This window comes from Oncorhynchus kisutch, unplaced genomic scaffold, assembly GCF_002021735.2.
Source record: "Oncorhynchus kisutch isolate 150728-3 unplaced genomic scaffold, Okis_V2 Okis05a-Okis16b_hom, whole genome shotgun sequence".
Classification (NCBI taxonomy): Eukaryota; Metazoa; Chordata; class Actinopteri; order Salmoniformes; family Salmonidae; genus Oncorhynchus; species Oncorhynchus kisutch.
This window is the reverse complement of record NW_022261982.1, coordinates 2,924,359-2,947,839: the sequence shown is the minus strand read 5'-3', so window position 1 is coordinate 2,947,839 and position 23,481 is coordinate 2,924,359. Positions and strand designations below refer to the sequence as shown.

Sequence of the window (23,481 nt, the reverse complement as noted above, 5' to 3'; positions counted from 1 at the left end):
CTAGGAGTGGTCTCTATAGACTAGTGTTTTTAGTAGGGCTTTAGCTGCTAGTCAGTATGACTCACTCAGACACTAAATGGTTAAGACCTCCAACAGCAGAATCAGCTGGAGGAGACTAGGAGTAGTCTCTATAGACTAGTGTTTTCACTAGGGCCCGGAGGAGGCTAGGAGTGGACTCTATAGACTAGTGTTTTCACTAGAGCCTGGAGGAGGCTAGGAGTGGTCTCTATAGACGAGTGTTTTCACCAGAGCCTGGAGGAGGCTAGGAGTGGCCTCTATAGACTAGTGTTTTCACTAGGGCCTGGAGGAGGCTAGGAGTGGTCTCTATAGACAAGTGTTTTCACTAGGGCCTGGAGGAGGCTAGGAGTGGTCTCTATAGACGAGTGTTTTCACCAGAGCCTGGAGGAGACTAGGGGTGGTCTCTATAGACTAGTGTTTTCACTAGAGCCTGGAGGAGGCTAGGAGTGGTCTCTATAGACGAGTGTTTTCACTAGAGCCTGGAGGAGGCTAGGAGTGGTCTCTATAGACAAGTGTTTTCACTAGAGCCTGGAGGAGGCTAGGAGTGGTCTCTATAGACTAGTGTTTTCACTAGAGCATGGAGGAGGCTAGGAGTGGTCTCTATAGACTAGTGTTTTCACTAGAGCCTGGAGGAGGCTAGGAGTGGTCTCTATAGACTAGTGTTTTCACTAGAGCCTGGAGGAGACTAGGAGTGGTCTCTATAGACTTGTGTTTTCAGCAGGGCTCTAGCTGCTAGTCAGTATGTCTCACTCAGACACTAAATGGTTAAGACCTCCAACAGCAGAATCAGCTGGAGGAGACTAGGAGTAGTCTCTATAGACTAGTGTTTTCACTAGGGCCCGGAGGAGGCTAGGAGTGGTCTCTATAGACTAGTGTTTTCACTAGAGCCTGGAGGAGGCTAGGAGTGGTCTCTATAGACGAGTGTTTTCACTAGAGCCTGGAGGAGGCTAGGAGTGGTCTCTATAGACGAGTGTTTTCACTAGAGCCTGGAGGAGGCTAGGAGTGGTCTCTATAGACTAGTGTTTTCACTAGAGCCTGGAGGAAGCTAGGAGTGGTCTCTATAGACTAGTGTTTTCACTAGAGCATGGAGGAGGCTAGGAGTGGTCTCTATAGACTAGTGTTTTCACTAGACCCTGGAGGAGACTAGGAGTGGTCTCTATAGACTTGTGTTTTCAGCAGGGCTCTAGCTGCTAGTCAGTATGTCTCACTCAGACACTAAATGGTTAAGACCTCCACCAGCAGAATCAGCTGGAGGAGACTAGGAGTAGTCTCTATAGACTAGTGTTTTCACTAGGGCCCGGAGGAGACTAGGAGTGGTCTCTATAGACTTGTGTTTTCAGCAGGGATTTAGCTGCTAGTCAGTATGACTCACTCAGACACTAAATGGTTAAGACCTCCAACAGCAGAATCAGCTGGAGGAATGTTTCTGTCCTAAGTGTTCAAATGTCAGAGAGGGAGTGAGATGGAGAAATGACAAGGAAGGATAGAAGGGGGGGGGGGGGCTAGAGGAGGAGAAGAAGCTACAGCTCAATTTGTTTGTGGGTAACACTGAACATTTTTACAATAGCCTAGATTTTTGCCGTCTATGTTCTTATTGGACATGCTAACATACACTGAGTGGACAAAACATTAAGAACACCTCTTTCATTGACAGACTGACCAGGTGAATCCAGGTGAAAGCTATATGATCCCTTATTGATGTCACCTGTTAAATCTACTACAATCACTAAAATATTTAAGTGCCTTTTAATAGGGTATGGTAGTAGGTGCCAGGTGCACCGATTTGTGTCAAGAACTGCAATTCTGTCTGGGTTTTTCACACTCAACAGTTAAAAAAAACAACATGTATTTCGCCAATTCCTCCTTTGGCCGCCTTTCCTTCCAGTTCTCTGCTGCCAATGACTGGAACGAATTGCAAAATCACTGAAGCTGGAGACTCACATCTCCCTCACTAACTTTAAGCACCAACTGTCAGAGCAGCTCACAGATCACTGCACCTGTACATATACCATCTGTAAATAGCCCATCCAACTACCTCATCCCCATACTGTTATTTATTTATCTTGCTCCTTTGCACCCCAGTATTTCTACTTACACATTCATCTTCTGCACATCTATCACTCCAGTGTTTAATTGCTAAATTGTAATTATTTCGCCACTATGGCCTATTTATTGCCTTACCTCCCTTGTCTTACCTCCTTTGCACTCACTGTATATAGACTTTTCTATTGTGTTATTGACTGTATGTTTATTTCATGTGTAACTGTTGTTTGTGTCGCTTTGCTCTATCTTGGCCAGGTCTCAGTTGTAAATGAGAACTTGTTCTGAGGGCAGAAGGAGGTGCAACTTGATATTAGGAAGGTCTTCCTAATCTTTGGTATACGCAGTGTAGCCTATTCAAATATATATATATAGAGTGCCTTGCGAAAGTATTCGGCCCCCTTGAACTTTGCGACCTTTTGCCACATTTCAGACTTCAAACATAAAGATATAAAACTCTATTTTTTTGTGAAGAATCAACAACAAGTGGGACACAATCATGAAGTGGAACAACATTTATTGGATATTTCAAACTTTTTTTAACAAATCAAAAACTGAAAAATTGGGCGTGCAAAATTATTCAGCCCCCTTAAGTTAATACTTTGTAGCGCCACCTTTTGCTGCGATTACAGCTGTAAGTCACTTGGGGTATGTCTCTATCAGTTTTGCACATCGAGAGACTGAAATTTTTTCCCATTCCTCCTTGCAAAACAGCTCGAGCTCAGTGAGGTTGGATGGAGAGCATTTGTGAACAGCAGTTTTCAGTTCTTTCCACAGATTCTCGATTGGATTCAGGTCTGGACTTTGACTTGGCCATTCTAACACCTGGATATGTTTATTTTTGAACCATTCCATTGTAGATTTTGCTTTATGTTTTGGATCATTGTCTTGTTGGAAGACAAATCTCCGTCCCAGTCTCAGGTCTTTTGCAGACTCCATCAGGTTTTCTTCCAGAATGGTCCTGTATTTAGCTCCATCCATCTTCCCATTAATTTTAACCATCTTCCCTGTCCCCGCTGAAGAAAAGCAGGCCCAAACCATGATGCTGCCACCACCATGTTTGACAGTGGGGATGTTGTGTTCAGGGTGATAAGCTGTGTTGCTTTTACGCCAAACATAACGTTTTGCATTGTTGCCAAAAAGTTCCATTTTGGTTTCATCTGACCAGAGCACCTTCTTCCACATGTTTGGTGTGTCTCCCAGGTGGCTTGTGGCAAACTTTAAACGACACTTTTTATGGATATCTTTAAGAAATGGCTTTCTTCTTGCCACTCTTCCATAAAGGCCAGATTTGTGCAATATACGACTGATTGTTGTCCTATGGACAGAGTCTCCCACCTCAGCTGTAGATCTCTGCAGTTCATCCAGAGTGATCATGGGTCTCTTGGCTGCATCTCTGATCAGTCTTCTCCTTGTATGAGCTGAAAGTTTAGAGGGACGTCCAGGTCTTGGTAGATTTGCAGTGGTCTGATACTCCTTCCATTTCAATATTATCGCTTGCACAGTGCTCCTTGGGATGTTTAAAGCTTGGGAAATCTTTTGTATCCAAATCCGGCTTTAAACTTCTTCACAACAGTATCTCGGACCTGCCTGGTGTGTTCCTTGTTCTTCATGATGCTCTCTGCGCTTTTAACGGACCTCTGAGACTATCACAGTGCAGGTGCATTTATACGGAGACTTGATTACACACAGGTGGATTGTATTTATCATCATTAGTCATTTAGGTCAACATTTGATCATTCAGAGATCCTCACTGAACTTCTGGAGAGAGTTTGCTGCACTGAAAGTAAAGGGGCTGAATAATTTTGCACGCCCAATTTTTCAGTTTTTGATTTGTTAAAGTTTGAAATATCCAATAAATGTCGTTCCACTTCATGATTGTGTCCCACTTGTTGTTGATTCTTCACAAAAAAATACAGTTTTTTATCTTTATGTTTGAAGCCTGAAATGTGGCAAAAGGTTGCAAAGTTCAAGGGGGCCGAATACTTTCGCAAGGCACTGTATGTGTGTGTGTGTGGGGGGGGGGGGGGGGGGGTGTTTTGTACTCAGTGTATTGCCTACCTACTAGTAGTACCTCCTGTTTCACTCTGTTCTAAAACCTTTCTCCCTACTGAACACTTCTCTGGTCTGTTTATCTCTATTCCAAAACGTTTCTCCCTACTGAACACTTCTCTGGTCTGCTTCTTTTGTTTCTGCTAAGGGTTAGGGTTCAGAGGCCAGTAGTGGAGACTGTGTGTTTGACACCACTGTCCTCCAGGCTCCTAGACGCCTCAGGAGGGGGCAGGATGTGATGTCACAGCGCCGCTCCCTTCTTCCTGTCCGGCGGTGTGTGTGAGAGAGGTGGAGGCTCCACCCAGACGAACAGGAGAGATGTTTGAGGTGAAACCCCGTGGCGTGGAGAAGAAGGGCGGAAGCACAGAGACTGGTGAGTGAAGAGGAAAGGGGAGAAGAGTGGAGGAGATACTGAGGAGAGAGGTAAACAGGAGGAGAGGGGGCAGTAGATACTGAGGAGAGAGAGGTAAACAGGAGGAGAGGGGGCAGTAGATACTGAGGAGAGAGAGGCAAACAGGAGGAGAGGGGGCAGTAGATACTGAGGAGAGGGGTAAACAGGAGGAGAGGGGGCAGTAGATACTGAGGAGAGAGGTAAACAGGAGGAGAGGAGACTGCAGGACAGGAGGGAGATGGCTGGAGGACAGGAGACTGCAGGATAGGGGGGAGATGGAGAGAGGACAAGAGACTGCAGAACAGGAGAAGGGAGCCTTGCGTGCCTGACTGAGGAAAAACTGCAACCACACACCCTTCAAGGCCTGTTTGATGATGGTGTGTGTGCTATGTGTGTGTGTTTTCCTGTCTGTGTACACGGTTGTGAGGACTCAAGTCTCCTGCTATAGTTAGCCCAGCCCACTAAACCACATAACCACTGAACCGGAAGACATTGTGTTATGCACCGCCAGAGCCACGGGAACACACACACATTCATGACACACACACACACACACACACACACACACACACACACACACACACACACACACACACACACACACACACACACACACACACTCATCCCTACTCTCAACCCAGCACTCAGTCTTCGCTCAGACGGATGGTTTCTAAGGCAGCGTTACCGAAATCAGCTTCAGCAATGAGTTGGTTTCATCTATAGGGGGCGACGTGTAGATTCACTGTAATAGTTACTGTATTAGTATGGCGCCCCCCTATGATCATCACGAGTACTGCACCCACTTTTGATCATACTTTTTTGTTGCATGAATGATTGCAATATTTGTTTCTCTCTTTGGATGCTTAACCCCCCCTCTATTCCCCAGATGACACCAGTAGCAGCAGTAAGCAGTGTGGTGGTGGGGGGTCGATGGGCTCCCAGGGGTCAGAGTCTCTGTACCTGTATGACAGCCAGGACTGGGTGATCTCTCCCATCTGCTCCCCTGAAGAGGAGCCCTGCCCCACCGCCATCTCCCCCATGCTGGCCGAGGAGACCTTCAGATACATGAGTGAGTCACCGTCGTGTGTGTCCGTGTGTGTCCGTGTGTGGTTGTTAAGGCTGGGAGGTATACGTACACCAGGTTATTTGGAAATACCCACGGGATGGTTTTCATATACCCTCAATACCGTTGAAACTATTTATTTGAAGTTTTTCAATTCATTTTAATATGTTGTAGCAAATGTACGTAAATACCTGCAGTCAATTGGTGCAATACGTTAGGAGATCAAGAACATTCTGTTCTTCATTTCACCTGTCACGTTATTTAAAAAGCTTACCGTAGTTCCCCAGAACAGCAGCCAGTCAGGTGTTGGTTGTAAAGAGCACAGCGGGACAAAGCTGGTGAGTCCATAACGTTGTGCGATGCTCATGTGGTGATGGAAGTTAGTTGTGTGCAATTCACTACTAAATGTTTGCCATCAGATATCTTGTAACTGTCTAGGATGTGCTTTACTCTCCAGCTGGGTATTTGGTTACTTGTTAGTTAGCTGAGTAAGTGTCTGAATTAATAAGGAGACGGGCTGTTGGCTTTCTGACGTGTTTGAGAAGTCAGAGCTCTAGAGAAGGGATCCGTACAGCTGCCACTTTATTTCCCCACTAGTGTTTTTTTCATCCTCTGTTCTTCTCCCCTCTGCTCCATGTACACAGGCTGCTCTCCCCTCTGCTCCATGTACACAGGCTGCTCTCCCCCTCTGCTCCATGTACACAGGCTGCTCTCCCCCTCTGCTCCATGTACACAGGCTTCTCTCCCCTCTGCTCCATGTACACAGGCTGCTCTCCCCTCTGCTCCATGTACACAGGCTGCTCTCCCCTCTGCTCCATGTACACAGGCTGCTCTTCCCTCTGCTCCATGTACACAGGCTGCTCTCCCCTCTGCTCCATGTACACAGGCTGCTCTTCCCTCTGCTCCATGTATACAGGCTGCTCTCCCCTCTGCTCCATGTACACAGGCTGCTCTCCCCTCTGCTCCATGTATACAGGCTGCTCTTCCCTCTGCTCCATGTACACAGGCTGCTCTTACCTCTGCTCCATGTACACAGGCTGCTCTTCCCTCTGCTCCATGTACACAGGCTGCTCTTCCCTCTGCTCCATGTACACAGGCTGCTCTCCCTTCTCCCCTCTGCTCCATGTACACAGGCTGCTCTCCCCTCTGCTCCATGTACACAGGCTGCTCTCCCCTCTGCTCCATGTACACAGGCTGCTCTCCCCTCTGCTCCATGTGCACAGGCTGCTCTCCCCTCTGCTCCATGTACACAGGCTGCTCTTCCCTCTGCTCCATGTACACAGGCTGCTCTTCCCTCTGCTCCATGTACACAGGCTGCTCTCCCTTCTCCCCTCTGCTCCATGTACACAGGCTGCTCTCCCCTCTGCTCCATGTACACAGGCTGCTCTCCCCTCTGCTCCATGTACACAGGCTGCTCTTCCCTCTGCTCCATGTACACAGGCTGCTCTTCCCTCTGCTCCATGTACACAGGCTGCTCTTCCCTCTGCTCCATGTACACAGGCTGCTCTCCCTTCTCCCCTCTGCTCCATGTACACAGGCTGCTCTCCCCTCTGCTCCACGTACACAGGCTGCTCTCCCCCTCTGCTCCACATACACAGGCTGCTCTCCCCTCTGCTCCATGTACACAGGCTGCTCTTCCCTCTGCTCCATGTACACAGGCTGCTCTTCCCTCTGCTCCATGTACACAGGCTGCTCTCCCCTCTGCTCCATGTACACAGGCTGCTCTCCCCTCTGCTCCATGTACACAGGCTGCTCTCCCCTCTGCTCCATGTACACAGGCTGCTCTCCCCTCTGCTCCATGTACAACAGGCTGCTCTCCCCTCTGCTCCATGTACACAGGCTGCTCTCCCCTCTGCTCCATGTACACAGGCTGCTCTTCCCTCTGCTCCATGTACACAGGCTGCTCTTCCCTCTGCTCCATGTACACAGGCTGCTCTCCCTTCTCCCCTCTGCTCCATGTACACAGGCTGCTCTCCCCTCTGCTCCATGTACACAGGCTGCTCTCCCCTCTGCTCCATGTACACAGGCTGCTCTCCCCTCTGCTCCATGTACACAGGCTGCTCTTCCCTCTGCTCCATGTACACAGGCTGCTCTCCCCTCTGCTCCATGTACACAGGCTGCTCTTCCCTCTGCTCCATGTATACAGGCTGCTCTCCCCTCTGCTCCATGTACACAGGCTGCTCTCCCCTCTGCTCCATGTACACAGGCTGCTCTTCCCTCTGCTCCATGTATACAGGCTGCTCTCCCCTCTGCTCCATGTACACAGGCTGCTCTCCCCTCTGCTCCATGTACACAGGCTGCTCTTCCCTCTGCTCCATGTACACAGGCTGCTCTTCCCTCTGCTCCATGTACACAGGCTGCTCTTCCCTCTGCTCCATGTACACAGGCTGCTCTTCCCTCTGCTCCATGTACACAGGCTGCTCTTCCCTCTGCTCCATGTACACAGGCTGCTCTTCCCTCTGCTCCATGTACACAGGCTGCTCTTCCCTCTGCTCCATGTACACAGGCTGCTCTCCCTTCTCCCCTCTGCTCCATGTACACAGGCTGCTCTCCCCTCTCCCCTCTGCTCCATGTACACAGGCTGCTCTCCCCTCTGCTCCATGTACACAGGCTGCTCTCCCCTCTGCTCCATGTACACAGGCTGCTCTCCCCTCTGCTCCATGTACACAGGCTGCTCTTCCCTCTGCTCCATGTACACAGGCTGCTCTTCCCTCTGCTCCATGTACACAGGCTGCTCTCCCTTCTCCCCCTCTGCTCCATGTACACAGGCTGCTCTTCCCTCTGCTCCATGTACACAGGCTGCTCTCCTTCTCCCCTCTGCTCCATGTACACAGGCTGCTCTCCCCTCTGCTCCATGTACACAGGCTGCTCTCCCCTCTGCTCCATGTACACAGGCTGCTCTCCCCTCTGCTCCATGTACACAGGCTGCTCTCCCCCTCTGCTCCATGTACACAGGCTGCTCTCCCCTCTGCTCCATGTACACAGGCTGCTCTCCCCTCTGCTCCATGTACACAGGCTGCTCTCCCCTCTGCTCCATGTACACAGGCTGCTCTCCCCTCTGCTCCATGTACACAGGCTGCTCTCCCCTCTGCTCCATGTACACAGGCTTCTCCCCTCTGCTCCATGTACACAGGCTGCTCTTCCCTCTGCTCCATGTACACAGGCTGCTCTCCCCTCTGCTCCATGTACACAGGCTGCTCTCCCCTCTGCTCCATGTACACAGGCTGCTCTCCCCTCTGCTCCATGTACACAGGCTTCTCCCCCTCTGCTCCATGTACACAGGCTGCTCTTCCCTCTGCTCCATGTACACAGGCTGCTCTTTCCCTCTGCTCCATGTACACAGGCTGCTCTTCCCTCTGCTCCATGTACACAGGCTGCTCTTCCCTCTGCTCCATGTACACAGGCTGCTCTTCCCTCTGCTCCATGTACACAGGCTGCTCTTCCCTCTGCTCCATGTACACAGGCTGCTCTCCCTTCTCCCCTCTGCTCCATGTACACAGGCTGCTCTCCCCCTCTGCTCCATGTACACAGGCTGCTCTCCCCTCTGCTCCATGTACACAGGCTGCTCTCCCCTCTGCTCCATGTACACAGGCTGCTCTTCCCCTCTGCTCCATGTACACAGGCTGCTCTTCCCTCTGCTCCATGTACACAGGCTGCTCTCCCTTCTCCCCTCTGCTCCATGTACACAGGCTGCTCTTCCCTCTGCTCCATGTACACAGGCTGCTCTCCCTTCTCCCCTCTGCTCCATGTACACAGGCTGCTCTCCCCTCTGCTCCATGTACACAGGCTGCTCTCCCCTCTGCTCCATGTACACTGGCTGCTCTCCCCTCTGCTCCATGTACACTGGCTGCTCTCCCCTCTGCTCCATGTACACAGGCTGCTCTTCCCTCTGCTCCATGTACACAGGCTGCTCTCCCCCTCTGCTCCATGTACACAGGCTGCTCTCCCCTCTGCTCCATGTACACAGGCTGCTCTCCCCTCTGCTCCATGTACACAGGCTGCTCTTCCCTCTGCTCCATGTACACAGGCTGCTCTCCCCTCTGCTCCATGTACACAGGCTGCTCTTCCCTCTGCTCCATGTATACAGGCTGCTCTCCCCTCTGCTCCATGTACACAGGCTGCTCTCCCCTCTGCTCCATGTATACAGGCTGCTCTTCCCTCTGCTCCATGTACACAGGCTGCTCTTACCTCTGCTCCATGTACACAGGCTGCTCTTCCCTCTGCTCCATGTACACAGGCTGCTCTTCCCTCTGCTCCATGTACACAGGCTGCTCTCCCTTCTCCCCTCTGCTCCATGTACACAGGCTGCTCTCCCCTCTGCTCCATGTACACAGGCTGCTCTCCCCTCTGCTCCATGTACACAGGCTGCTCTCCCCTCTGCTCCATGTGCACAGGCTGCTCTCCCCTCTGCTCCATGTACACAGGCTGCTCTTCCCTCTGCTCCATGTACACAGGCTGCTCTTCCCTCTGCTCCATGTACACAGGCTGCTCTCCCTTCTCCCCCTCTGCTCCATGTACACAGGCTGCTCTCCCCTCTGCTCCATGTACACAGGCTGCTCTCCCCTCTGCTCCATGTACACAGGCTGCTCTTCCCTCTGCTCCATGTACACAGGCTGCTCTTCCCTCTGCTCCATGTACACAGGCTGCTCTTCCCTCTGCTCCATGTACACAGGCTGCTCTCCCTTCTCCCCTCTGCTCCATGTACACAGGCTGCTCTCCCCTCTGCTCCACGTACACAGGCTGCTCTCCCCTCTGCTCCACATACACAGGCTGCTCTCCCCTCTGCTCCATGTACACAGGCTGCTCTTCCCTCTGCTCCATGTACACAGGCTGCTCTTCCCTCTGCTCCATGTACACAGGCTGCTCTCCCCTCTGCTCCATGTACACAGGCTGCTCTCCCCTCTGCTCCATGTACACAGGCTGCTCTCCCCTCTGCTCCATGTACACAGGCTGCTCTCCCTCTGCTCCATGTACACAGGCTGCTCTCCCCTCTGCTCCATGTACACAGGCTGCTCTCCCCTCTGCTCCATGTACACAGGCTGCTCTTCCCTCTGCTCCATGTACACAGGCTGCTCTTCCCTCTGCTCCATGTACACAGGGCTGCTCTCCCTTCTCCCCTCTGCTCCATGTACACAGGCTGCTCTCCCCTCTGCTCCATGTACACAGGCTGCTCTCCCCTCTGCTCCATGTACACAGGCTGCTCTCCCCTCTGCTCCATGTACACAGGCTGCTCTTCCCTCTGCTCCATGTACACAGGCTGCTCTCCCCTCTGCTCCATGTACACAGGCTGCTCTTCCCTCTGCTCCATGTATACAGGCTGCTCTCCCCTCTGCTCCATGTACACAGGCTGCTCTCCCCTCTGCTCCATGTACACAGGCTGCTCTTCCCTCTGCTCCATGTATACAGGCTGCTCTCCCCTCTGCTCCATGTACACAGGCTGCTCTCCCCTCTGCTCCATGTACACAGGCTGCTCTTCCCTCTGCTCCATGTACACAGGCTGCTCTTCCCTCTGCTCCATGTACACAGGCTGCTCTTCCCTCTGCTCCATGTACACAGGCTGCTCTTCCCTCTGCTCCATGTACACAGGCTGCTCTTCCCTCTGCTCCATGTACACAGGCTGCTCTTCCCTCTGCTCCATGTACACAGGCTGCTCTTCCCTCTGCTCCATGTACACAGGCTGCTCTCCCCTTCTCCCCTCTGCTCCATGTACACAGGCTGCTCTCCCCTCTCCCCTCTGCTCCATGTACACAGGCTGCTCTCCCCTCTGCTCCATGTACACAGGCTGCTCTCCCCTCTGCTCCATGTACACAGGCTGCTCTCCCCTCTGCTCCATGTACACAGGCTGCTCTTCCCTCTGCTCCATGTACACAGGCTGCTCTTCCCTCTGCTCCATGTACACAGGCTGCTCTCCCTTCTCCCCTCTGCTCCATGTACACAGGCTGCTCTTCCCTCTGCTCCATGTACACAGGCTGCTCTCCCTTCTCCCCTCTGCTCCATGTACACAGGCTGCTCTCCCCTCTGCTCCATGTACACAGGCTGCTCTCCCCTCTGCTCCATGTACACAGGCTGCTCTCCCCTCTGCTCCATGTACACAGGCTGCTCTCCCCTCTGCTCCATGTACACAGGCTGCTCTCCCCTCTGCTCCATGTACACAGGCTGCTCTCCCCTCTGCTCCATGTACACAGGCTGCTCTCCCCTCTGCTCCATGTACACAGGCTGCTCTCCCCTCTGCTCCATGTACACAGGCTGCTCTCCCCCTCTGCTCCATGTACACAGGCTTCTCCCCCTCTGCTCCATGTACACAGGCTGCTCTTCCCTCTGCTCCATGTACACAGGCTGCTCTCCCCTCTGCTCCATGTACACAGGCTGCTCTCCCCTCTGCTCCATGTACACAGGCTGCTCTCCCCTCTGCTCCATGTACACAGGCTTCTCCCCCTCTGCTCCATGTACACAGGCTGCTCTTCCCTCTGCTCCATGTACACAGGCTGCTCTTCCCTCTGCTCCATGTACACAGGCTGCTCTTCCCTCTGCTCCATGTACACAGGCTGCTCTTCCCTCTGCTCCATGTACACAGGCTGCTCTTCCCTCTGCTCCATGTACACAGGCTGCTCTTCCCTCTGCTCCATGTACACAGGCTGCTCTCCCTTCTCCCCTCTGCTCCATGTACACAGGCTGCTCTCCCCTCTGCTCCATGTACACAGGCTGCTCTCCCCTCTGCTCCATGTACACAGGCTGCTCTCCCCTCTGCTCCATGTACACAGGCTGCTCTTCCCTCTGCTCCATGTACACAGGCTGCTCTTCCCTCTGCTCCATGTACACAGGCTGCTCTCCCTTCTCCCCTCTGCTCCATGTACACAGGCTGCTCTTCCCTCTGCTCCATGTACACAGGCTGCTCTCCCTTCTCCCCTCTGCTCCATGTACACAGGCTGCTCTCCCCTCTGCTCCATGTACACAGGCTGCTCTCCCCTCTGCTCCATGTACACTGGCTGCTCTCCCCTCTGCTCCATGTACACTGGCTGCTCTCCCCTCTGCTCCATGTACACAGGCTGCTCTTCCCTCTGCTCCATGTACACAGGCTGCTCTCCCCTCTGCTCCATGTACACAGGCTGCTCTCCCCTCTGCTCCATGTACACAGGCTGCTCTCCCCTCTGCTCCATGTACACTGGCTGCTCTTCCGTCAGACAAGCATGCATCACAACTTTCTCAATTTCTCTCGTTCAATGTAGCTTTTCAATGTCCACCTTCTGGTTACTAGTCCAACGCTCTAACCACTAGTCTACCCTGCCTACCCAATGTCCACCTTCCGGTTACTAGTCCAACGCTCTAACCACTAGTCTACCTGCCGCCCCAATGTCCACCTTCTGGTTACTAGTCTACCTGCCGCCCCAATGTCCACCTTCCGGTTACTAGGCTATCCTGCCGCCCCAATGTCCACCTTCCGGTTACTGGTCTAACCACTAGGCTACCTGCCGCCCCAATGTCCACCTTCCGGTTACTGGTCTAACCACTAGGCTACCTGCCGCCCCAATGTCCACCTTCCGGTTACTGCTCTAACCACTAGGCTACCTGCCGCCCCAATGTCCACCTTTCGGTTACTGCTCTAACCACTAGTCTACCTGCCGCCCCAATGTCCACTCGCACCGAAAATGGCTACTAGCTGTACTTCTATAACTTTACGTGCTGAATTTGTCTTTGCATTTGGTTTGTGCAAGACGCGTCTATGCGTCTTGTGTTCTATACTCGTAATTCTGTAAATCCTGGGATGGCAGAACGGTATGAATACCTGGATACTGTAAATCCTGGGATGGCAGAAGAACGGTATGAACACCTGGATACTGTAAATCCCGGGATGGCAGAAGAACGGTATGATCACCTGCATACTGTAAATTCTGGGATGGCAGAACGGTATGATCACCTGGATACTGTGAATTCTGGGATGGCAGAAGAACGGTATGAACACCTGGATACTGTAAATCCCGGGATGGCAGAAGAACGGTATGATCACCTGGATACTGTAAATTCTGGGATGGCAGAAGAACGGTATGAACACCTGGATACTGTAAATCCTGGGGTGGCAGAAGAACGGTATGAACACCTGGATACTGTAAATCCTGGGATGGCAGAAGAACGGTATGAACATCAAAGAATGGGATTCCTGTGTGACTTTCTAGGTACAGGGGTGGAATCGGTGTTTTGTATCCGTGGTAAAAGTACCTTGCTCTCATCACTTCCTGTTGTGTATTCATTGGTGTGACTGGCAGAGCAGTGTTCTATGATCTGGTGGGACTGACAGGGCAGTGATGGTGTTGATGGTGTGACTGACAGGACAGTGATGGTGTTGATGGTGTGACTGACAGGACAGTGATGGTGTTGATGGTGTGACTGACAGGACAGTGATGGTGTTGATGGTGTGACTGACAGGACAGTGATGGTGTTGATGGTGTGACTGACAGGGCAGTGATGGTGTTGATGGTGTGACTGACAGGGCAGTGATGGTGTTGATGGTGTGACTGACAGGACAGTGATGGTGTTGATGGTGTGACTGACAGGGCAGTGATGGTGTTGATGGTGTGACTGACAGGGCAGTGATGGTGTTGATGGTGGGACTGACAGGACAGTGATGGTGGGACTGACAGGGCAGTGATGGTGGGACTGACAGGACAGTGATGGTGTGACTGACAGAACAGTGATGGTGTTGATGGTGTGACTGACAGGGCAGTGATGGTGTTGATGGTGTGACTGACAGGGCAGTGATGGTGTTGATGGTGGGACTGACAGGGCAGTGATGGTGTTGATGGGGGGACTGACAGGGCAGTGATGGTGTTGATGGGGGGACTGACAGGACAGTGATGGTGGGACTGACAGGGCAGTGATGGTGGGACTGACAGGACAGTGATGGTGGGACTGACAGGACAGTGATGGTGTTGATGGTGTGACTGACAGGGCAGTGATGGTGTTGATGGTGGGACTGACAGGGCAGTGATGGTGTTGATGGTGTGACTGACAGGGCAGTGATGGTGTTGATGGTGTGACTGACAGGACAGTGATGGTGTTGATGGTGTGACTGACAGGGCAGTGATGGTGTTGATGGTGTGACTGACAGGGCAGTGATGGTGTTGATGGTGTGACTGACAGGGCAGTGATGGTGTTGATGGTGGGACTGACAGGGCAGTGATGGTGTTGATGGGGGGACTGACAGGGCAGTGATGGTGTTGATGGGGGGACTGACAGGACAGTGATGGTGGGACTGACAGGGCAGTGATGGTGGGACTGACAGGGCAGTGATGGTGGGACTGACAGGACAGTGATGGTGGGACTGACAGGACAGTGATGGTGTTGATGTTGTGACTGACAGGGCAGTGATGGTGTTGATGGGGAGACTGACAGGGCATTGATGGTGTTGATGGGGGGACTGACAGGGCAGTGATGGTGTTGATGGTAGGACTGACAGGGCAGTGATGGTGTTGATGGGGGGACTGACAGGGCAGTGATGGTGTTGATGGGGGGACTGACAGGGCAGTGATGGTGTTGATGGGGGGACTGACAGGGCAGTGATGGTGTTGATGGGGGGACTGACAGGGCAGTGATGGTGGGACTGACAGGGCAGTGATGGTGGGACTGACAGGACAGTGATGGTGGGACTGACAGGACAGTGATGGTGGGACTGACAGGGCAGTGATGGTGGGACTGACAGGACAGTGATGGTGGGACTGACAGGGCAGTGATGGTGGGACTGACAGGGCAGTGATGGTGTTGATGGTGGGACTGACAGGGCAGTGATGGTGTTGATGGTGGGACTGACAGGGCAGTGATGGTGTTGATGGTGGGACTGACAGGACAGTGATGGTGGGACTGACAGGACAGTGATGGTGGGACTGACAGGGCAGTGATGGTGGGACTGACAGGGCAGTGATGGTGTTGATGGTGGGACTGACAGGGCAGTGATGGTGTTGATGGTGTGACTGACAGGGCAGTGATGGTGGGACTGACAGGGCAGTGATGGTGTTGATGGTGTGACTGACAGGACAGTGATGGTGGGACTGACAGGGCAGTGATGGTGTTTATGGTGGGACTGACAGGGCAGTGATGGTGGGACTGACAGGGCAGTGATGGTGGGACTGACAGGACAGTGATGGTGGGACTGACAGGACAGTGATGGTGGGACTGACAGGGCAGTGATGGTGTTTATGGTGGGACTGACAGGGCAGTGATGGTGTGACTGACAGGGCAGTGATGGTGGGACTGACAGGACAGTGATGGTGGGACTGACAGGACAGTGATGGTGTTGATGGTGGGACTGACAGGGCAGTGATGGTGTGACTGACAGGGCAGTGATGGTGGGACTGACAGGACAGTGATGGTGGGACTGACAGGACAGTGATGGTGGGACTGACAGGGCAGTGATGGTGTTTATGGTGTGACTGACAGGGCAGTGATGGTGGGACTGACAGGGCAGTGATGGCGGGACTGACAGGACAGTGTTATGTGGTGATCCAGTGTGACTGACAGGACAGAGTTATGTGGTGATCCAGTGTGACTGACAGGACAGAGTTATGTGGTGATCCAGTGTGACTGACAGGACAGAGTTATGTGGTGATCCAGTGTGACTGACAGGACAGAGTTATGTGGTGATCCAGTGTGACTGACAGGACAGAGTTATGTGGTGATCCAGTGTGACTGACAGGACAGAGTTATGTGGTGATCCAGTGTGACTGACAGGACAGAGTTATGAGGTGATCCAGTGTGACTGACAGGACAGAGTTATGAGGTGATCCAGTGTGACTGACAGGACAGTGTTACGTGGTGATCTGGTGGGACTGACAGGACAGTCATGGTGTAGAGAGGGTACAGTTCTAATAAGAGCTCTGTCTGCTTCAGTGTCTCTGTCAAACACACACTGGACAGGCGTGCTTGGGTGAACGTGCTCATATGAACAGCTGTGTGTTTTACTCAGTGTAATAGTCAGGTGAATGTTTCTCCACATCCCCTTTTTCTTGGTGTTTCTTCCATATGAGCGGCACAGAGACGTGTGTGTGTGTGTGTGCGTGTGTGTGCGGCCTCAGCGGCTGTCCCTGGCAAGGACAGAGGAATCCACTGATCTGGTCTTCTAAGTGCAGCTGAGTGTCGAGCCAGGATCCGGCAGCGTCACGGGAGACAGACGGCGAGGGGAAGGAGAGTAAAGGGTGAAACGGCCATGCTGGTCTTTAACATTCTCAATGAGAATGTTGCTGTGGAAGGTGATGATTTAGAAATGCTGGGCGTGCGTGTCGCTGGGCGTGCGTGTCGCTGGGCGTGCGTGTCGCTGGGCGTGCGTGTCGCTGGGCGTGCGTGTCGCTGGGCGTGTGAGTGCAGAACATGTTGATGTCTCCTAGGTCATAGAGCTGCAGGGTTCAGTTAGTCTGTGTGCGTGCATGTTAGTAAAATTTTGCAGCAGAGTCTCTATGTGTGTGGATGCACTCATAACTTTGCAGCAGAGTCTCTATGTGTGTGTGGATGCACTCATAACTTTGCAGCAGAGTCTCTATGTGTGTGTGGATGCACTCATAACTTTGCAGCAGACTCTCTGTGTGTGTGGATGCACTCATAACTTTGCAGCAGAGTCTCTATGTGTGTGGATGCACTCATAACTTTGCAGCAGAGTGTGTGTGTGGATGCACTCATAACTTTGCAGCAGAGTGTGTGTGTCGTAGCAGGCAGGAAATCATGTGTCCATGTAACTGTTTAACTGATCTGCTCCATACTGCAGTGATGTCATCTTCAGGTGCCAGTCAGTCTGGCAGTAGCAGAGAGCTGGCACAGTACTCTCTGGTTGTCATGTAATACACTCAAATCACATATCACCTTTGTCTTTGGATAATCAGTGAAGGGCATTGAACAACAGCAACGCTGTTATTGCGGATGTTATGGACTCTGAAAGAAGAGGAATTGTGTGTGTGTGTGTGTGTTGACGATGCGTGTGTGCGTGCTTTGACGGTGCGTGGGTGTGTGGACGGTGTGTGTTGGCGTTGGCATGTACTGTATGTATGCAATGCATCCTACTGGGACAGTAAAGGGGTACAGTAAGATTTAGGGGGTCAGACAGTTTCTCTTGGCACAGCCCACAGTGTACTGCCTGGAGGGTTGTTCAGTGGGGCGTTAAGCTCCTGTTCAGATAAGGGCCAGTGGGACATTTGCTCCACTTCTCTCCGAGGGTAAATGAAGACCGCCATGCAGTTACCAAATCAAATGTATTTATAAAGCCCTTCGTACATCAGCTGATATCTCAAAGTGTTGTATAGAAACCAAATCAAATGTATTTATATAGCCCTTCGTACATCAGCTGATATCTCAAAGTGCTGTACAGAAACCCAGCCTAAAACCCCAAACCGCAAGCAATGCAGGTGTAGAAGCACGGTGGCTAGGAAAAACTCCCTAGAAAGGCCAAAACCTAGGAAGAAACCTAGAGAGGAACCAGGCTATGTGGGGTGGCCAGTCCTCTTCTGGCTGTGCCGGGTGGAGATTATAACAGAACATGGCCAAGATGTTCAAATGTTCATAAATGACCAGCATGGTCGAATAATAATAAGGCAGAACAGTTGAAACTGGAGCAGCAACACAGTCAGGTGGAAGTTGAAACTGGAGCAGCAGCATGGCCAGGTGGACTGGGGACAGCAAGGAGTCATCATGTCAGGTAGTCCTGGGGCATGGTCCTAGGGCTCAGGTCAGTTGAAACTGGAGCAGCAGCATGGCCAGGTGGACTGGGGACAGCAAGGAGTCATCATGTCAGGTAGTCCTGGGGCATGGTCCTAGGGCTCAGGTCAGTTGAAACTGGAACAGCAGCATGGCCAGGTGGACTGGGGACAGCAAGGAGTCATCATGTCAGGTAGTCCTGGAGCATGGTCCTAGGGCTCAGGTCCTCCGAGAGAGAGAGAGAAAGAAAGAAGGAGAGAATTAGAGAACGCACACTTAGATTCACACAGGACACCGAATAGGACAGGAGAAGTACTCCAGATATAACAAACTGACCCCAGCCCCCCGACACAAACTACCATTCTGTTCCACTGCCCTCTGGGATGCATCGTCCTTATAATCAATTTAGACTCATAAAAACAAGAACAAAACATTTATTCACTGTATTTATTATGTTTATTTGACATTGACCACATACAATGAAAACTCACAAGAAATGGATGCATTGTACTAGATTTGGATAATTCAGTACATACTCCCAAATTAATCCAAACAACGTCTCAACACACTATACTGAAAAATGGGGAAAATAAATTTGAAAAAAGACAAACTAAAACAATATTCAACGGTAGATCAGATTTCAAGCATAATCCTCTGATTTAAAAGATGCTCTACAAATGAACCCATCATTAGATATATTGCAGTCATGCTTGAGATTATAACATCATATTGATGCGGTTTCTGGTGTAATGTTAAACACCAGGTGTTGTGAAATTTGTTTTGCGACTCCTTGGCAGACCACCTGGAAGCGGCCCAATATTATCAGCACTTCTGCCTTATTGGACCCCAATTCAGTCAGTGTGATTGACAGGAGAGATGACCAATGGGGCTGAGTTTGGACCCTCAGAATTATCACAGGGGTTCAAGTATGGATATAGCTTCTCAGTGAAGGTACAACCAGTGAAAGAATAGATATGAGACATGTTTTCTACATCATAAAAGGAGATCTGACCCTCCTTGTAATCCACAAACACCCCCACCTTCTGGGGTTTCTGACCCGGGAAGAGGTGCATATGGGGTGTGTCCTTGATCTCATACTTATTCTCACCCTTCATATACAGAGCCCAGAGTCCAGTATCTGGGCTTTTAACTTTTGGGCCCTTCCTGATGATGGACTCTCTGGCCACGCCTACCTGCCACTCAATCTTCCCTCTCACCTGAACCTCAAAGTAGAATCTCCCTGAGGAGAAGCCCTCCTTTCCCAAGACCGATAGATACATATCAAACCGCTTTGGGAGGTCAGGGAGAATCTGCCCTTTGTCTCCATAGCTCACTTGTTTCCTGTTCTCAGACACAATGAGCTTGGGATGTGCTGTATCAGGATCCAGAGTCACATCCACTGACCACTGCCGTATCATCTTCAGCTCAGCATTACACAACTTCTCCATCTCATTATGAAGCATCTCCTCCAGCTGAGAAAGAGCTTTCCTCACAGTTCCTACATGCAGATCCCTGTGAACACTGATCTCAGACCAGCCCTTGATCGGGGATGGGGAGTTCTGGTGGAGGGGGTCCAGCTCAGTGCCTCTCCTCAGCAGCTCAGTGATTTCCTGCTCCAGTTCTTCAATGAGCCCTTCAGCCTGCCTCTCAGCTGCTTTCTGCTTCTCCTCAACCACCTCAATAACCTCACCCTGACTTCTCTCAATGGAGCGCACCAGAGCAGTGAAGACCTCCACACTTCCTGCTATCTCTCTCTCTGCATCTCTCTGGCTGAGCTCTACTGAGAGTTTGATCTCCTTAACCTTCAGCAGTCGCTCCTGGATCATCTGCTGCACTTGTGCTACATCTCCAGGCTTGGAAGAGGACTCCTCTCTGTCTCTGACCTTCATCCTCTTAAAATGATCTGCAACTTCTCTGAGTGTTGTGTTGGTTTTTAGGTCCGGTCTTGTATTGAATGTGTCCTTACACAGTGGACACTGGCACAGGGCAGTGGTGTTCCAGTATTCACTGATACAGACCTTGCAGAAGTTGTGTCCACATGGAATAGAGACTGGATCAGTGAACACATCCAGACAGACAGAGCACAGGAACTGCTCTTCAGACAGGACAGTGCTGGAGGTGGACATTTCTGAAACCTAATAGAAGACCACAGAGTTAGAAATTTAGCTGTCTTCATTTTAGAGTTTTACTGCCCCCTGCTGTACTGGAGTGTTTGTTCAGGAACATGATTTATTGGTTGATCCCTTCCACTGGCTTGGATGGAATCCTGTGATCCCTCCCTAACCCAGAACAAGTCCCACCCACTAGACTACTTTAAAATGCTACATGCCATCACAGGCATTTGTACAGTGGCAAGAAAAAGTATATGAACCCTTTGGAATTACCTGGATTTCTACATAAATTGGTCATACAATTTGATCTGATCTTCATCTAAGTCACAACAATAGACACACACAGTCTTCTTAAACTAATAACACACTTGTGTTTTCATGTCTTTTATTGAACACACTGTGTAAACATTCACAATGTAGGATGGAAAAATGAAATGAACCCTTGAATTTAATAACAGGTTGACCCTTCTTGGGCAGCAATAACCCCAACCAAACCTTTTCTGTTGCGCATTAGACCTGCACAACGGTCAGGAGGAATTTTGGACCATTAATCTTCACAAAACTATTTCAGTTCAGCAATATTCTTAGGATGTCTGGTGTGAACCGCTCTCGAGGTCATGCCACAGCATTTTAAATTGTATTGATTTCAGGACTGACTGGGACACTCCAGAAGGCATATTTTCTTCTGTTGAAGCTATTCTATTGTTGATTTACTTTTGTGTTTTGTGTTTTTGTTGTGGTGCATCACCCAGCTTCTGATGAGCTTCAATTGGAGGACAGATAACATTACATTCTCCTGCAAAATGTCTTGATAAACTTGGGAATTCATTTTTCTGTCTGATGGCAAGCTGTCCAGGCCCTGAGGCAGCAAAGCAGTTCCAAACCATGATGCTCCCTACACCATACTTTACAGTTGGGATGAGGTTTTGATGTTGGTGTGCTGTGCCTTTTTTTCTCCACACATAGTGTTGTGTGTTCCTTCCAAACAACTCAACTTTAGTTTAATCTGTCCACAGAATATTTTGCCAGAAGCGCTGTGGAACATCCAGATGCTCTTTTGCGAACTTCAGATGCAATGTTTTTTTCGGACAGCAGTGGCTTCTTCCGTGGTGTCCTCCCATGCACACTATTCTTGTCTAGTGTGTTTTACGTATCGTAGACTCGTCAGAGATATTAGCATGTTCCAGAGATTTCTGTAAGTCTTTAGCTGACACTCAAGGATTCTTCTTAACCTCATTGAGTATTCTGCACTTTTCTCTTGCAGTCATCTTTGCAGGACGGACTCTCCTGTAGCAACAGTGCTGAACTTTCTCCACGTCTAGACAATTTGTCTTACTGTGGACTGATGAACATCAAGGCTTTTAGAGATACTTTTGTAACCCTTTCCAGCTTTATGCAAGTCAACAATTCTTAAGTCTTCTGAGATCTCTCTTGTTTGAGACATGGTTCACATCAGGCAATGCTTCTTGTGAAAAGCAAACTCAAATTTTGCAGAGTTTATTTTTTTATAGGGCAGGGCAGCTCTAACCAACATCTCCAATCTCATCTCATTGATTGGACTCCAGGTTAGCTGACTCCTGACTCCAATTATCTTTTGGAGAAGTCATTAGCCTAGGGGTTCACATACTTTTTCCAACCTACACTGTGAATGTTAATTATGTTTTCAGTATAGACAACAACAAAACAATACTGTGTGTTATTAGTTTAAGCACACTGTGTTGTCTGTTGTTGTGACTAAGATGAAGATCAGATAAGATTGGATGACTAATTTATGCAGAAATCCAGGTCATTCCAAAGGGTTCACATACTTTTTCTTGCCATTGTATCTGTAAATAATCTGGGTTTTCCCCCTTTCCATCTGTGGAGCAACCATATCTATAAAATGACTTCCTTGAATGAGTCAGCGTTGGATAGAAATTCACTATTTGAATGCTAAATATATCTTTAGATGCTAAGACGAGTGTATGTAGTTCTACCCATACAATATTTATTCACAGTGTTCCACAGACAGACAATACTTTTAATCCAGAGTAGGTAGAGACCAGAGATCCAGGAAGTGTGTTTTGTTGACCTACTCTTGTATATTATGGAACACATTTAGTATTTACATGTGGAGAAGTAGCTTTAAAAACGTATTTGTAACATTGTCAATTATCAGATTTTAGTCTGAATTTAACAAAGGTCACAGACAGAACAATACTTATTTAAATAATAATCCCCAATGTCCAGGTTAATATTTGTGTTTCTGTACGTACCTGGGTGTGTTTCCTGCTCCTCGTTGCTCTACACAGTCCACCTTCTGTCAAGAGGGGAGAGTTATGCACTTGTACTTTCACTTTAGAAAAAAGGTATCTCTCAACTCCTCCCTGTTCTGGACAGAACTTAACTGTTGCACTTTCTCTGCTTGGCTTAGTTTAGTTTATTTGACAATGAATTTTGTTTTGGTAAAGGAAAACTAGCTGTTTGTGTGTTCAAGTCATGTATAAATGTATCAGAGCCCAGTGTTGGTCCAGTGAACATGTCTGTTTCTTCATGTGTCAGATGGCACCAGGGCCTGTATGTATTTTAAACCCTAGGTGGAGGGAGGTGGAGGGAGGTGGAGGGAGGTGGAGGGAGGTGGAGGGAGGTGGAGGGAGGTGGAGGGAGGTGGAGGGAGGTGGAGGGAGGTGGAGGGAGGTGGAGGGAGGTGGAGGGAGGTAGAGGGAGGTAGAGGGAGGTGGAGGAAACTCAGATTAATCTGAGGTAGAGGGTCTCAGATTACTACAATGCACTGCTGCAGTAACCCCTCTGTTCCACTGCCCTCTGGGCAGTTTTGAAAAGTAACTTTCAACGTACTTGTAAATGTCAATTCTCTCACATATACCAGATGTTTAACCAAAGGAAGAACAACCATTAAATATATATCACCAGTGTCCAGGTTCATATTTCTATTTCTTTACTTACCTGTTTCTCCTCTTGACAGAAGATGGACTGTTTCGTGGTGTTTAGAGCAACTAGGAGATAGTTTTAAAGTAGATTAATACATTTTTTATTTAACTATTCAAGTGTGTTAAGAACAAATTCTTATTTACAATGACGGCCTACCAAAAGGCAAAGGGTCTCCTGCGACGACGAAACACACTCACGACAAGAGAGAT

The 23,481-nt window shown here is 50.1% G+C and overlaps 2 protein-coding genes across 4 annotated transcripts in view; one reads left to right on the top strand and one right to left on the bottom strand.

Moving 5' to 3' along the window:
• Positions 1-23,481, top strand: part of LOC109876969 (trafficking kinesin-binding protein 2) — a 77,769-nt gene that overhangs the window by 5,027 nt on the left and 49,261 nt on the right. For all 3 annotated transcript variants that reach the window (XM_031813216.1, XM_031813214.1, XM_031813215.1), the window contains exons 2-3: positions 4,259-4,483; positions 5,388-5,570. In XM_031813216.1, coding sequence (XP_031669076.1) covers positions 4,429-4,483; positions 5,388-5,570 — 238 coding nt within the window. In that variant the 5' untranslated portion in view covers positions 4,259-4,428. The remainder of the gene's footprint in view (positions 1-4,258; positions 4,484-5,387; positions 5,571-23,481) is intronic.
• LOC116359748 (E3 ubiquitin-protein ligase TRIM39-like) lies at positions 18,563-22,652 on the bottom strand. The gene is made up of 2 exons (XM_031813220.1): positions 22,600-22,652; positions 18,563-20,368 (listed from the first exon to the last, which is right to left on the bottom strand). The coding sequence occupies exon 2, from the start codon at positions 20,357-20,359 to the stop codon at positions 19,085-19,087; it is 1,275 nt and encodes a 424-aa protein (XP_031669080.1). The 5' UTR covers positions 20,360-20,368; positions 22,600-22,652; the 3' UTR covers positions 18,563-19,084.